This window comes from Sphaerodactylus townsendi, linkage group LG07 (assembly GCF_021028975.2).
Source record: "Sphaerodactylus townsendi isolate TG3544 linkage group LG07, MPM_Stown_v2.3, whole genome shotgun sequence".
Lineage (NCBI taxonomy): Eukaryota > Metazoa > Chordata > Lepidosauria > Squamata > Sphaerodactylidae > Sphaerodactylus > Sphaerodactylus townsendi.
This window is the reverse complement of record NC_059431.1, coordinates 25,799,357-25,815,713: the sequence shown is the minus strand read 5'-3', so window position 1 is coordinate 25,815,713 and position 16,357 is coordinate 25,799,357. Positions and strand designations below refer to the sequence as shown.

At 42.6% G+C, this 16,357-nt stretch overlaps 1 protein-coding gene across 2 annotated transcripts in view; it reads left to right on the top strand.

The window, feature by feature from the left end:
• The first annotated feature begins 1,284 nt into the window (after window positions 1-1,284).
• Window positions 1,285-16,357, top strand: part of HCN1 (hyperpolarization activated cyclic nucleotide gated potassium channel 1) — a 216,653-nt gene continuing 201,580 nt past the window's right edge. For both annotated transcript variants that reach the window (XM_048503377.1, XM_048503378.1), the window contains exon 1: window positions 1,285-1,834. In XM_048503377.1, coding sequence (XP_048359334.1) covers window positions 1,452-1,834 — 383 coding nt within the window. In that variant the 5' untranslated portion in view covers window positions 1,285-1,451. The remainder of the gene's footprint in view (window positions 1,835-16,357) is intronic.

Genomic DNA, 16,357 nt, shown 5'->3' with positions numbered 1-16,357 from the left:
ACCTTTTTCCAATATGCTTATTACACTTATTATGTGTGTTTTGTAGTCCAGGAATTGTGCTTTTCTCATAGGGCAGTGGTGGCGAACCTATGGCACGCATGCCAGAGGTGGCACTTAGAGCCTTTTTGTGGGCACGCATGCCATCGCCCCAGTTTGGGGACTCGACAGTGGGATAACACCAAAGGGATGAGGGGTGCGTGATGCACTGGGCATGCACCCCTGCAGGGGTGTGGCAAGGGCATTCCGGGGGCATTCCAGGGCAGGGTGGGGGCGGACAGGGGTGGAGGGTGCACTCATGCCCGGAGTGCAGTTTCCTCTTGCTCCGCCCCTGGCACACAGACTCTAAAAGGTTTGCCATCACTGTCATAGGGTATCTGGAGCCTGATGAGGATCAAGTTGGGAGAGGGACCTCTGCAGGGTATAATGTCATGACATAGAGTCTACCTTCCAAAGCAACCATTTTCTCCCCACAAACTCATCTTGGTCTTCTGAAAATCAATTATAATAGCAGGAGATCTCTAGGTACTTCCAGGAGGTTGGCATATGAGGGAGAGAACCTTTGGCCATTCTTTGCCATGACTGACCCAAGGTCACCCAGTGAACTGCATGGCAGAATGGGGATTTTCAGTTTCTCTGAAGGCCTAGCCCAACAATCTGAGAGCCAGCAGGGTTAAGGTAGTGGTTAAAAGTGGTGGACTTTAATCTGCAAAACTAGGTTTGATTCCCCACTCCTCCATGTGAGTAGACTAATCTGGTAAACCAGATTTGTTTCCCGCTTCCTCCACATGAAGCCTACTCTGGGTGTGAGCTGCTCTGGGACTGCTTATGGTTGAGAAAAGTCGGGAATGAACCCCAAACTCTTCCCTCTTCTCTCCCCCGCACTGTGATCCTCATCCCTGCAGCCGAACATATGAACTGACTCCCCACCAGCCAGTGGGGTGGCAACCTCTGGCTTCAGTCCCTGCAGCACAGCGGGCACCGAAGGGAATCAACACGCGCACCAACGTGACAAGGACGGAGGGTGCGGGGGCGAAGGCGCCCGGGCACCAAGTCAGCGCCCCGGCACGTGCGTTTTTACGCACAGGCGAGGCCGGCCCGAGGGCGCGCTGTCTGGCGGGCGGCTCCTCCCTCCGCCTCCGCCGGGGCTCAAGGGCTCCGGAGCTCAATGTCAAGCCAAAGGGAAGCGGGCCGGGCGCGTGGCGCGCGCGACGGGGGGCTGCGGCCGGCAGAGGGCGCGCGCTCGCGTGCGTGCGTGAAGCGAGCCCGCCCGCCTGGCAGCCGGCTTTCTGCCCACCCCGCTCCCGCGAGCCAGTGCCGGCTGGTCTGGCGCTGCCAGGCGCGGCAGAGGGGCTGAGCAGCTGCTGAAGGGCGGCTTGCCTGGCTGGCTCTCCCGCCCGTCTTCGCCGCCGGCCGGGCAGGCTGGAGCGCTCGCCTCCTCCGCGGGCAGCCTCATGGAGGGGAGCAAGCCCAGCTCCTCGCCCGGCAGCCGGGACGAGGGCAGCCCGGGCGCCAACGCCTGCTTCCCGGCCAAAGCGGCGGACAAGGCGCTGGGCAGCCCCAGCGGCGGCGGCAGCCTTAAGGAGCATGGCAACTCGGTGTGCTTCAAAGTGGACGGCAGCGGCGGCGGCGGCGAGGAGCCCGCGGTGGGCTTGGACGATCTGGATGGCGCCCAGCGGCAGTACGGCTTCATGCAACGCCAGTTCACCTCCATGCTGCAGCCCGGGGTCAACAAATTCTCCCTTCGCATGTTCGGCAGCCAGAAGGCGGTGGAGAAGGAGCAGGAAAGGGTTAAAACTGCAGGCTTCTGGATCATCCACCCGTACAGCGACTTCAGGTGAGTGGCGAGAGGTGGATCTGGCCGCGCTGGTGCCAGGGGCGTGTGCGTGAGTGTGCATGCGCGGGTGGGTGGCAGAATGAAGCGGCTGTGGCGCCTCTGCCTCCTTTTCTGCTCCTTGGGGTACTCAGCGCTGTACAAACCCCCCCCCCCACACACACACACACTCCTCATTGAATTTTGGTCACCTGCCTCCAGTTAGGGTCCGGCCACCTTGGCAGTCAGGAAGGAACAAACCTGTTTCTTGTCCAGCCCAAACTCAAGAATGTGCTACAGGCAGTCTAAAAAGCGCAAGAATTCTGAAGAACACTCACTGGCGAAATGGACTTCCCACTTTCTCTCGGTCTTCCCTTCAATTTCACCCCAGCTAGCCGGTTACAAATAGGTGGGGAAACATTATTAGCTTTTGTTCAAAGAGTTCCAGAGGGCCTGATTTTTTGTTGATATCCTGGACACAAAAAGAAACTCTTACCCGTTGTCACCTGTCCGTGCAGCCCCTATAAGAACATAAGAACATAAGAACAAGCCAGCTGGATCAGACCAAAGTCCATCTAGTCCAGCTCTCTACTACTCGCAGTGGCCCACCAGGTGCCTTTGGGAGCTCACATGTAGGATGTGAACGCAATGGCCTTCTGCGGCTGTTGCTCCCGATCACCTGGTCTGTTAAGGCATTTGCAATCTCAGATCAAAGAGGATCAAGATTGGTAGCCATAAATCAACTTCTCCTCCATAAATCTGTCCAAGCCCCTTTTAAAGCTAAACATGCCCCTAGGTGTGCAGAAACCCAGCTTGACCTTTTGAAAGAGGTAATCCTTGACTCTGCTTTACTTGTTGGGCTCCTCAGAGTCCCCTCCCTGTCGGCTAGAGAGATCTTTCCTGGAGTGCAAATATATTTCTCTTTCTGGCTCCACCTTGACATGCACATCAATTCATTTGCTTTGCTGCAGATCCCCATGGGGCAGATTTGGAATGGTTCAGCTTTGTAGCGCAGGCTTGAGCTCCACTATAGGTTAGTGTCCTCAACTGCCCCCCCACCCTGCTTCCCCAGCGCAATGGAAGATACCAGTTTGACTTTACTTCCCCCAGGAAAGTACACATAGGCTATTAACAGTGCATCTTCTGGTCTCGTCCTGGCAACAGTCACTGACCTTCCCAATGAAAAGGGAGAATAGATCTTTTTGCACTGAAAGAGAATGCTTGAATCCATTTTTCAGATCAAGGATGGGGAGGGATCAGCTGCAACTCCAAGCGCCATAAGTTTTCATGGATGCTTCGCATGCTTCGTTAATAGAGAAACTGCACATATATAACTGGTGTGAAATGTGATTTAATTGTTTTCCACCTTGTCCCCAGGCTAGGATGCATTTGCTTCCTCGTTCTGTGAGAGGTAGAACCAGCATTTTTGCACTTCCAAACAAACTGCATGAAAACTGCATGGCGACTGAGGTCTAGCGTTTGCATTCAGACTCAGAACAAGCTTAAATCAATATGTCCTTTGACAAGTACATAGTCTTCATCAGCCTGCCTGGAATTGACTGGGGATACTTAATTTATAGAAAGAGCCTCTGTATTTCTTTGTATGGTGCTCTGTACAGAAACGGTCCAACTGACCTTGGATAAAGCCCTATGCAGATGGTTCTTCGCGGCTGGGAGAGATTGTGATTGTGCCCATGGGCTTTGCTTGATGTCCCCTCATTGGTCAGAATGCTTGTGTAGTGGGGTGTGCATCTGGAACCCAGATGTGCAAACCAGAGCATGCAATTGGAGCTCATTCAGAAGGTTTGTGTATAGGCCGTTATGCAGATGTTGTGTCCATTGCATGGCGTGCAAGTGGGGTTTTTTTGGGGGGGGGCAGCATCAGCCCAACATTATCTGCCTCCTCTCTCTCATTCAGTGATATGCCCACTTTCAGGGGGGCTTTAAGTTTTGTTTTTTTAATTAAAACTTCTGTGTCCAATTCTGGTAGAAGAAAAAGACTGGCAAACTGAAAACCTGAAAGAAAAAAAGTTCATATAAAAACAATCCTGGTTTCCTATGGTAGTGGAAGCATTTTGACAGTTAAAGCTGCTTCCCCTCCCCCCACCCTTGTGTTGTTATATTGCTGTAAGGCTGGAAAACCTCTGTATGTGAGACTGGGCCTCTTGGTTCAGACATGTGCCCTCTTGTAATGTTAGCACAGTCTGAGTTGAGTGTGAAAGCTTTTCCCTGTCTGGCAGTGAACACACATTTTAAGCTTGTCTCAAATATTTTTGAACAGGCTAGGCTATTAACTTGGCACGAAAATAGGGCCAGAGGGTGGGAGCTGGATTGAGGACAACTGGGATTTTGCTTAATGATTTTTGGACAGAATGGGGGTTGTCCTTATTGATTTACCTGGTGCTTGAAAGTCATCCAGGAAGCAATATCTCCTTGAGCTATACCTTTATGCGCTGGAGGGGAAAGGGTGGGAAGAATCCATCAACACAGGTAGAATTTATACAGTACCCCTAACAGGGAGCTATCCAGGGTATTGAATAAATAGTGTTTCTAGAAATTCCAGCTTTAACCTTGGGATTCATGTCCTTGTCATTTCCAGGGCATATATAACTTTTCTGTCTACAGATTCGGTCAAGAATAGAACTTTACCGTTCTTAAATGCCTGTGAAATGTTTTCCATCTGTTAAATGGGTTGCAAAGGATGCCAAAAGTGAGAAACAGTGTTAAGAATCAATGACCTTCTGAGATGAACCATTAATAGTTGGCTTGTGACTGTCTCCATATTCATGAGGATTCCCAGGTAGTTAAAAAAAACAATTGCTTCTATGACTTATGGTTGGATAGACTGTAAAATAAGATGGGGGAGCAGAATCTGTCCCCATCTGGAAAAGATTATTAATTAGCACAGGTCATGATCTTCATCTTCATTTACCTCTTGTTGGGTTACTTTATTCAAATGTGTTTGGAAATCACTAACAGATTTTAACCTTTTTGTAACATTTGCTAATGACTGTACAGTTCACAAAAGGCTAAGATGGATTTTGATGCAAATGCTGTGTATGCCTTCCAAAGCAAGTTAAGAGAGTTGCAGTGATGTGTTTTAATTGGCCTGGTTTGAACTTCATCTGTTTAATTCATCTGTAATAAATCTTGAGTTGTTTATGGGCCCCATTATCCCACAGTAAATATATATATATATGTGGATTGTGAAATGATGAAATTAGGCTTCAGTGCAAGTCCAGTTAGTAATATTGTTGAGTTTTATCACTTGGTAATAACTCTTTGGTTATCTTTAACGTCTGTCTGTCTGTCTGTCTGTCTGTCTGTCTGTCTGTCTGTCTGTCTGTCTGTCTGTCGATAGATAGATAGATAGATAGATAGATAGATAGATAGATAGATAGATAGATAGATAGATAGATAGATAGATAGATAGATAGATAGAAGGCAAGAGCTGCACATGGGTGGAGGGGATAGGCCACACTTACTTGAGCACATTGTATAATGAAAATGGGGCAGCACTGACCAGCCACTGCTGTTTACAATTAAGGCAAGGCACATTGGCAACTACTCACTTTAAAAAAGCTGTGAAGGTGTGTGAACAGGAAGCGGTCAATGACTCTTGCCCTGAGAGGAAAAGCATCCTGCAAACACTTCTACATGTTGTATGTTAATGTTTCATGAACAATGACAGAAATAACCAGCAAGTGTTTTCTAGAGCCATTGTCTATGATAAATGCTGAGAGGGTAGTGTACTGGGTCAATAATAGTGTGCATTAAACAGTAATTTCTAGTCCTTTTACTGCACATAAGTACCAGGTAATGTATATCCAGATGTTTAAGAAATGAAAGAAAATCGTGCATCCTCTTTTGAAGGGAGGAAGGATGAGCTGTATACAAACGTTTTCGGAGTGCAGTCATTCTAGTAACCAGCCCTAACACTTAATATCCTACTGAAATTATATTAGTAGACATCTAGGAGAAGAAAAATGTTGATACCATAGGGGTGACTCAAAATTAATTTTTGTAACTGAAGTATAAAATTGAGGACCGTCAAATGATACATGCCATTCTGCCAGCTGGGAATTATGTGTATATATTTATATGGCAGAGTATTTCTGGAAAAAAACATAGGATGAAGGGTATTTTCTTGATCATCCCATCCTTGTTTGCCATAGAAGAATCTGGAGGAATCTACTTGTTAAAATATATGGACCTTGTCCAGTTGTCTTTGTACTAAAATTCAAAAACTAAATGGGGAACTGGTTCTCCTTGTACCATCTTTTGGGTGTTTGGGCTAAGAAAACGTACTGTTCATTACCTTTTCTTAGATGAGCTGCTTTGCTGCAACACAGGAACTGAAATATAAAATGACTAACTAGTTATACCCTAACTATCTTGAGATGTTTGTCTGTGTATTACCCTTCATAGGGTCTTGGGCTGTGTTTAATTCACTCAACGAAGCTTGCCATTATGTTTACCAGCAAGCCCCCAAATAGTCATGTTGGGTAGCAGCCTTGGTCCGTATCCTAGGTACTATAAGCCTCCCTCGAGAACCACTTGCATTTGTGAATGAGATATAAATAGAGCCTCTGCCCTCTGTTATTCCATTGGTTCTGCACGGAGAAGAATCAGCATGCAGGCAAGAACTGTTATTTAGAGGGAAAGCTTTGCTATTTGTATAACTAAAATTATTTTCATATGTAACTGCAGGATCAAAATCTATGATTACCATTCTCCACAAACCAGAATCGATATTGTGCTTAGGAATAAATGATGCATTCTGAAATATGTTAGGAGCATAAGATCTAATGTCCTGTTTGAGCTCCATCAACTTTTGTTTCTCCCTCTGTCCTCAAGTAACCTTCCCAACAGCTTGGTTTTGGTCCATCTAAACCCTCTGTTTTTCCAGGAAGAGAGAAGGGGGAGATTTTAGGGAATGGAACATAGGCTTAATGGGGTTTCTTGAAAGAGCCTGATCATGGCTTGCAAGAAAGCAAGCTGCTGCTTGCTTGTGAGATGTAGACATTTAATTTATGAGAGTGACTTGCCACTTCTGTTGGTTACAATGACAAGCTGTTATATTTCATATTCACAGCATGGCTCCTTAACCAGAGAAAGGTTCCTAACCTGATAGGTACTGATGTTACTGGAACTTACACCAATTAGTCATTTGCAAAGACCAGAAAATGATCCCTTTGCAGTGGACATTAGTTAGAGATTCAGAAAAGAGGATTTACAAATTGCTCATGTATTCTCTTTCTGTGTTTTCAGATAGGGTCTGAAGTGGCAGCTTGTGCATCATTCTAGTGTGGAGATTCCTAGTGTTTGTAGTTGTGTTTGTAGAGTGTGCATAGGGAAGATGCATGATTTGTTGTTTTTGACATTCTCTGGAAGCGCAGAAAGGGGCAGCTGTCTGTAATTTTCTGTGACAACAGAGTTCCCTTGTGCATTGTGTTCCATGTAATATTTAGAGTATTTTAGTGATCTTTGAAAACTAATGGTACTTAATGAAGATTTTGAAACTCTTATTTTGGTATTCATACTGGTTAGCTCCTTAGAGTATTTGTCCTGTAAGCCTCATGATAGTGTAAACAATTTATTCAACTGCATTCTGAGTACAATCTCCAGAAAACAAGGCGTGCTTAAACCTACCAGTGGGACATAACCAGTGGTGGGATTCAGCAGGTTCACACCACTTCAGCAGAACCAGTTGTTAAAATGGTGTTTGTAAACAACCAGTTGTTAAATTTGAATCCCACCACCGGAACCGGTTGTTAAATTATTTGAATCCCATCACTGGGATAATCCCACCACATGGACATAACTATGCAAGGAGTGCTCTTGATTTTGAAAGACTAATACTGTTGTCCTAAGCAGAGTTACAACTTTCTTAGTCGGTTGAAGTCAAAGGAATTTACTATTGAGTATACAGGGTCAGGATTGCTGTGTAAGAATTACTTAGTTTTTGCTTGAACTCTTCCTGCTGGTTTCTCAAATGCATCTAAGCAAAGTAGTTGCTTTTAAAATCTAGGATATAATCAAGAGGTAATGTAATGTTTGGTTTAGATAAATTGTGATTCTTTTTAAGTAGGATGACATTGAGAAGAACTAGTTGAGGAATACTCAACGAACATAAACATTTTGGAGGAAATTGTAATAGTGAACATTTCTAGTAATTTAGTTTTTGTCCAGCTTTACAGATATATTGTAAATGGGAAGAATGGTGTCATAGGCACTTTGTTTAAAAGTATCTGTTTTTTATTGTGGTGTAGTTATTGTTGTTTCATTTATTCCACACTCTTCCTTCAAAGTCCTCAAATTTCTGTGGTTCCCCAGATGATCTCCAATCTATTCACTGCTCAGGACTAGATGCCCATCAACAGCTGAACCATGTTATGTGCTTCGGACTACTTTCCATGGATTTGCTTCTGCAGTGTTATGAATAGAGGATCTGTAAAAGCAATCCTTGATGGACTGACATTTGAGGAAACCCCTACAAATGTTTTTTGAAGTTCCAAATCACACAGTTAACCCAGAATGCACAAAAATGGAACAGTAGAGGATGGCAAGGCAGCAGGGGATCTGTGCTGATGAAAGACATCCTAGTTTTGAAGAAAAATGGAGGAGTTTGAATGATCCTCTGCCCCCCAATCCCAAAGGCAGGGGGTGCATGGACAACAGATGTCAATAAGCAAACATCAGTCCCCAGTCTGCTAGGCCATGGGAATGTTTTGAAGCAAAAAAGGATGTTAATCTATTGACCTGAAACCTTCATGTCGTCGTCTGTTGGCTGTCCCAACGTTGAGAATGGCCCATCTGGCATTGACCAGAGCTTAGGCCTTTTTCATGATGGCTTCTGCTCTGTGGAATGATCTCCCTGAGAGGTTAAGAAAACCTGTTCCTTAAATGTCTTTAGGAGTCTCTTGATTGAGGTGCTGTGTGGTTTCCAGGCTGTATGAGTAGGAGAGAATGCTGCTAGAACACGGCCATACAGCCCGGAAACCACACAGCACCTCAGTGATTCCGGCTGTGAAAGCCTTCGACAAAACATAGTCTCTTGAATGGCAGACATCTTTTAAGGGGTGGGAAAGAGGGGTTTGGGAATTGTTGCTTTATTTTGGTTTTAATTTGAAATGTTGTGTAAGCATCCTCACACCATAAGGAAAGGCAGGGTAAAACCTTTTAACAAATAATACAACTTTCCCTGTTGGTGTTTCAAAGAGGCCGAACCCCAAAGCAGTTATAACTGATGGACGAAAGAGCAGGTCTTAAGTAAAGCATTCTTCTTGGTGGGGTGAAATCCTTTTCTCATCCCATCCTGGTGTTTGCCTCTGAGCATGTATCAGCTGAGCCTTTAGTCGATATTGTTCACCAGAAACAAAGATATGATTCTGGATTGAGGGTCCTACAGTCCTGCTGGATTTCTTTCATTTCTTCGGGGGAGGGCGGCTTCTAAATCTAAAGAATGTATGTATGTATGCATAAATAAATAAATAAATAAATTCAGCTCACCCCCTGTTATGTGGCTTGTGGATGACCTCAGTATACTATCCGACTTGTATTCAATGAAGACTGGAAGTGGTTAGCTCATTACAGCAGTTTTAGGCAGCCATGATGATTCATGGGGAAAATCTCCACAAAATTTGTTTTGATTTTTATTAGGACCAACCAAAATATCACAAAATAGTGAGTGCAAGTTTTAGAGTTCCCAGGACTTTCTGGATGTATACACCATCAAGGTTTATATTGCTTAATGAAGAATTACAAGGATGGCTTTTTCAAATTGTTTCAAAATTAAATTTGTATTCCTGTTTTTCAGTGCTTTGAGTGACGCTTTGGATTGGTGTTTGATGACACTCTGGGTTCTTTTCTTTATGGCTTGATTTGTCTCAATGTTGGTTTTCTTGTGTTGCCGAGGTGTTTCTGCACTCATGATGTGTCATTCTGAAGGAACAGAACTTTGCAAGTATTATATAAGCTTCTCCTTAAACAGACCAGTTTTTCCCCACCCCCTCCTCAGAGATCACCTCAAAGAACATTGTGGCATCTTAACTAACAAATGTATTATTAAGACGGAAACTTTCAAGGGCCAGAATCCACACTGAAGATGAATGAAATGGTCAGCTAAGTGGGTATCTGTACAGAAGGAGGAAAGAGACAAAAACACCCTTTACAAAGTGAAGCAGAAAGGCCAGGTAGAGCATGTAATTCCTCTGGGCTTTAAGGTATAATTAGCAAACTATTATGTAAGCAGCATGATAAATCTTTGTCTTGAACACTTCCAGCTATTTCTTCACAATTCAAGTGTGACATTGAGGCTATGTTTCTGGGAGATCTTTCTCAAAAAGGCAAGGATTTTGCTTTTCAGCTGAAACAGGTCTTGTGATTGGCTGTATGGTCTTTGAGACCTTTCCACAGTCACCAGTAACTACTGGGTCCACTTGCATGTTCAAAGAAGAAGAAGAAGAAGAAAAGAGTTGGTTTTGTATACCCTGATTTTTGCTTCATTTAAGGATTCTCAAAGCAGCTTATAATTTTTTCCCTTCCCCTCTCCACTACAGACACCTTGTGAGGTAGGTGGGGCTGAGAGAGTTCCGAGAGAACGATGACTTGCCCAAGGTCACCTGGCAGGCTTCTTGTGCAGGAGTGAGGAAAACAAACCCATTTTTCCACGTTATAGTCTGCCCCTCTTCATCACTGTATCATGCTGGTACACTACACATCAATACATGGATGTCTGAAGCTGCTGACCTGTGTCAGACAACTGCTGCATATTTTGGCTGCCAACAGCTCTCCAATGTCAGAAGTAGAGTCTTTTCCCAGCACTAGAGCCAGAGATGCTTTTAAATGTTAATGCAAGGGCTGAACCTGGAACTTCATGCTGAAATTCTAAACGGTGGGTTCTGTTAGATTCCAACTCTGTGGTTCAAAGAGAAACATTTTCTTTCCATTCTTAATTATTAAATCTTGTTGTACTTACATATGAGTTGCTTGTAGAAATTCCATTAATTCCAGTGAACTATGTTATTTCACTAAGATCCATGTCGTTACTTCTCTGCATCAGATTGTGTTATACAGGGCTGAGTTATATCCTTCTAAACCTCATGGTTTAGAACCTTTGGTGGATGTAGAAGGCTGTAATTCTGTTAACAATTGCACAGCTGGACTTATTTTTTCTTGTACAGCCCCTTTGCTCCATGCCACATGGTAGGCTGCTTTGTGATGAGGTCATAAGGTCAACAGGCCAGAGAATGAGATATTTCCAGAATTTATTGATTGATTTTGCAATATGAAAAGTGGCCATGGTGCTAGAAACTTGTCTGAGACCTGAGGGGAGAGATAGAACATCTGCTTGGCATGCAGAAAGGTTCCTGGTTCAATACTGAGCATCACCAGTCTGGATTTGCTTTCCCAGACCTTCAGGCATATCATGATGCATGTGCATTAACTTGGATAAGAGATTGGATACCTCTAGAAAAGGAAGAGTTATTGAATATTGAAGGATATTATAAGGTGTCTGGATGTCATGAATATTTGTGGCCTAATATTAAAGGGAAAATGAAGCACTTAAAAATCATACTGTAAGAAAAGCCCTTATTCTAATCTGGGAGAGGTATAAATTTAGATTCTATTCCAAAATACCATATTGGACATCCAGACTAGAGAGTTGCCAAAGTCTACAATGAGCAAAGTAAACCATGGTTAATGTATAAGGACTTATTAGATTGGTATAATGAGAAAGAATTTCTCAAAAATAAAGAAGACATCATAATAGGAAATGATAAATGCCATTGGTTTATGTATTTACAGATAAAGAGGCAATTTCAACAAGATGTAGGGAAATTTGGTATAAACAAGAAAAACACAGAAATTATGATTTTATTAGAGGAACAAAATAAGATATTAAGCAAATTATACAAACTGCTTCTAAAATTACAGATGGAGAAAGAACAAGTAAAGGAGGTTATGGTTAAATGGGCAGTGGATTTCAAACATGATATCCAGTTGCAAAACTAAGAAGAGTCCTTTAAACTCTGTAGTAAATTTTCAGCTAGCATAGAATTAAGGGAGAAATGTCTAAAGATATTTCATTGATGGTACTTAACTCCATATCGGATGGCAAAAATCTATACAAATCAATCGGATCTTTGCTGGAAGTGCAACAAAGAAGTAGGTATGCTACTACATATGTGGTGGACTCACTATAAGATCAGAAAATATTGGAATGACATACATGAAATAATTAAAAGTATATTGGTATAGATTTTGAGTTGAAACCAGAACTGTATTTGCTTGGTATTGGTATTAAAAGCATAGCAAAACTTAACATTAATTTATTTCTTTACCTGACCACGGCAGATAAAATGATTATCGCCAAGGCATGGAAGTTGTCGAAGCAACCACTGATAGAAGATTGGCTACAATCTGACTATTACCAATTGGACAAATTCTCTATAAAACTGAAAGATTTACCAACTGAAAAATTCTATATTACCTGGAAAAATTATATTGCTTACTTAGAAAAGAACAGTAAAACAAATTTAATTTTGCAAAATATGTAACAATTAAATAGACTAACAGTTGTATTATTTATAGAGGAAGTTATAACTTTGAGGGAAAGTTTATAATTAATTGTAGAGATATCAACTCTGTTGAAACATAATTTAGGTTTTTTTTTCCTTTTGGAACTGGGGTACAGACTAGGGGAAGTCAGCATAGATGATATTAAATAAGCAAAAGCACTGTAGAGGATATAGATTGAATAAGATATTATTTAGTTAATTTGCTTATGTTTATTGATAACATTGTTATGTTGTGTATTAGAGGGGGGTTGGGTGGTGGGATGGGGAAGGGTTGGGAGGGCTTTCTGTATTTCTTCGTTTGTAATGTTTTAATGGAAAATTAATAAATCTCTATTTTAAAAAAATACGGAGCATCACCAGTTTAAAAGGATCAGATAGTTGGGGGTGCAAAAGACCTCTCCTTAAGACCCCAGAGAGTTACCACCAGGATAAGTACACAGTTGATCCTTGGTGGATCAATAGACTGATTCATTGTAATGCAGCAGTATGAAGCAGCTTCATGTGTCCAGCTTCAGGTGATTTGCACCTGCATAAATCCCATTGATTTGGGTAGAATATATGCAGAAATAATTGTATGAATATCCACAGTTGAAGTAGCTAGCATATTAAAGGTGCCTATCATTGTTCAATATATACAATTACTTTTACTTTTAAATCCCTACATAGGATCCAGGATTCTCCTCCTCTGTAAAATATGAGAGTTAAATCTTTCCCACTACTGGGGGAAAAATTTAATACCCATACTGAATGGCTCTTTTTTTAAAAAAAATGCATCATAGTCCAAAGAACCTCAGCAGGAGTGGAAGACTGCATGTGTTCTTTGTATAGTCTGCCACAAGGATGCATAACTGATGTAGTTCGCAGCTGGATTTGGTTCTTTGAAAACACAGTTGGCTTTCACAAAGTTAGTGTGGCAGATCTATGTGACAAATCCTGATATCTTTTTTGCAGGCAAATTCCATTTTGCTAGAATGAGGTAATGGTCTGCATACCTACATGACAAAAAAAGTAGGTCTGACATAGCATATGCATGAAGAGACTGCCAGAGGGAAGGAGCTCACCACCTCCATGGGCAGCTGACTGATTCCGCTGCTGAATTATTCGCGCTGTAAAAAAGAAATCCTACTGTCCAGCTTGTACTTTTCAGCCCATAATTTACACCCATTATTTGGTTTGTTAAACATAAAACTGAGCAAGAGCCAACACATTTCCAGGAGCAGCAGTGGCGTAGTGGTTAAGAACAGGTGCATTCTAATCTGGAGGAACCAGGTTTGATTCCCCGTTCCACCACCTGAGCTGTGGAGGCTTAGCTGGGGAATTCAGATTAGCCTGTGCACTCCCACACAAGCCAGCTGGGTGACCTTGGGCTAGTCACAGCTTTTCAGAGCTGTCTCAGCCCCACCCACCTCACAGGGTGTTTGTTGTGAGGGGGGGAGGGGAAGGAGATTGTAAGCCCCTTTGAGTCTCCTAAAGGAGAGAAAGGGGGGATATAAATCCAAACTCTTCTTCTTCTTCTCTTATACTATCTCCAGAGAGATTTATGACATCTCTACACTAGAAGCATGTCTGTGCATATTGTCTAACCGCTGAAGGGTTGCTAGAGCACATTTTGTTTGTCTGCCCAAAATTTATGGAGTTTAGACCCACTTTTTTTCTTAAGACTCCAATTTCGGCAGGCCCTTGCCCTCCTAACTCCAAACTGAATTACCGTATCTCCTGACTAATCAGGGTCCCATTCTATTGGGAATGGTGGCCAATTTCTTGATTAATACTTTGAAATAATCCTCTGGGCTTTCCTTCCTGGCCAAGTTTGCAGATGATACCAAATTATGTAGGGTGGTGAGAACCACAAAGGATTGCGAAGAGCTCCAAGCGGACCTTGATAAATTAGGTGAGTGGGCTCAGAAATGGCAAATGCAGTTCAATGTAGCAAAATGTAAAGTGATGCACATAGGGGCAAAAAATCCAAACTTCACATACACGCTACAGGGGTCAGTGCTAACAGTCACAGACCAGGAAAGGGATTTGGGCGTCTTAGTTGATAGTTCCATGGGAATGTCAACTCAATGCATGGCAGCTGTGAAAAAGGCAAACTCTATGCTGGGGATCATTAGAAAAGGAATTGATAATAAAACTGCAAAGATTGTCATGCCCTTATATAACGCAGTGGTGCGACCGCACTTGGAGTACTGTGTCCAGTTCTGGTCGCCGCATCTCAAAAAGGATATTGAGGAGATAGAAAAAGTGCAGAGAAGGGCAACAAGGATGATTGAGGGACTGGGGCACCTTCCCGATGAGGAGAGGCTGCAGCGTTTGGGACTCTTTAGTTTGGAGAGGAGGCGGTTGAGGGGGGGATATGATTGAAGTCTACAAAATTATGCATGGGGTAGAAAATGTTGACAGAGAGAAATTTTTCTGTCTTTCTCACAATACTAGAACCAGGGGGCATTCATTGAAAATGCTGGGGGGAAGAATTAGAACTAATAAAAGGAAACACTTCTTCACGCAACGTGTGATTGGTGTTTGGAATATGCTGCCACAGGAGGTGGTGATGGCCACTAACCTGGATAGCTTTAAAAGGGGCTTGGACAGATTTATGGAGGAGAAGTCGATTTATGGCTACCAATCTTGATCCTCTTTGATCTGAGATTGCAAATGCCTTAACAGACCAGGTGATCGGGAGCAACAGCCGCAGAAGGCCATTGCGTTCACATCCTACATGTGAGCTCCCAAAGGCACCTGGTGGGCCACTGCGAGTAGTAGAGAGCTGGACTAGATGGACTTTGGTCTGATCCAGCTGGCTTGTTCTTATGTTCTTATGTTCTTATATATTATGTTTGTACACTTTTGACATTCCTCCCAGTTCTCTTATTTTGTCTAATTTTATCTGGTGTATTTCTTTTGATGCCTAATAAAGGTTACTGTACTGTACTGTAACAGGCACACACGCATAAAACTGAACCGTCATTGTTAGCACTTGAGGGATTATTTTTTTCCAAGGTGCTCAGTTTATACCAGCTCTGTTGAGAGCACATGAGGCACTAATTTTATTTTGCATTCTATATGGTGCTCAAATCCAATTCTTGGGTCAGTTGAACTACCTAATAAACATCAGGTTTCTTTTTTCATAAAATCCTTGCCTTACCTCCATGTATCGCATCTTCAGTTATGGAACTGGGGCTTTCAAAAATTTCTAATTGGAATTGGAAATCCATTATCTATTTTAAAGATGAGAACCTTCCTGCACTTCCTCAGTTGGCTGTTCAGGAGCACTGCTGGTCCTGATGAAATAAAATAATAGATTCTAAAATTACATGACTGGCTGATGAAGGTCTTTGCCTCTTTTGTAGGTAACAATAAAGTGATACTTGTTAAAAAGCCTTTTAAACAAGACCGTAACCTCTTAAATCAAAATGCCAGGCAGACATATTCTCTGGTCCATCTGGGAATCAAATACTTAGCCAAATTTGAATTCCCATCCTATCTTTGCATGCTGATGATACCTAAAATAAGACGGCCCAATATGCTTGCTCGCTGTGAAGTGCTACCTATAGTACAGATGAAGGGGTGATTTACTGGGATTCCTCCAGAACAATATTTTTGCAATTTCTCCTTGTCAACGGTTGACATTGCATGGTCTCCTTCATTACATGTTGACATTTCATTTTTTCCTTCATTTTCCCAAATGCACTGTTACCGGGGAGAAATTTCTCACAAAACATTTATCCACTCCTGATTCTCATAAATTAAGATAGTTTCTCAGTGGCTTTTGTAAAGCATGCATGGTTGATGTGGCAAATTTTTTCTTTTACTGTTGTTTTTAATTCCTAAATATTTTCTTGGTATGTAGTTTTTTGACTGTTGAATTTGAATATAGCAAATCTACTTTGGTTAGGGCAAAATATTTTTTTCGTTCATTTGTTGAAAACATTTATTAGCTGCCTCTCTACCTTGCAGAACTCAA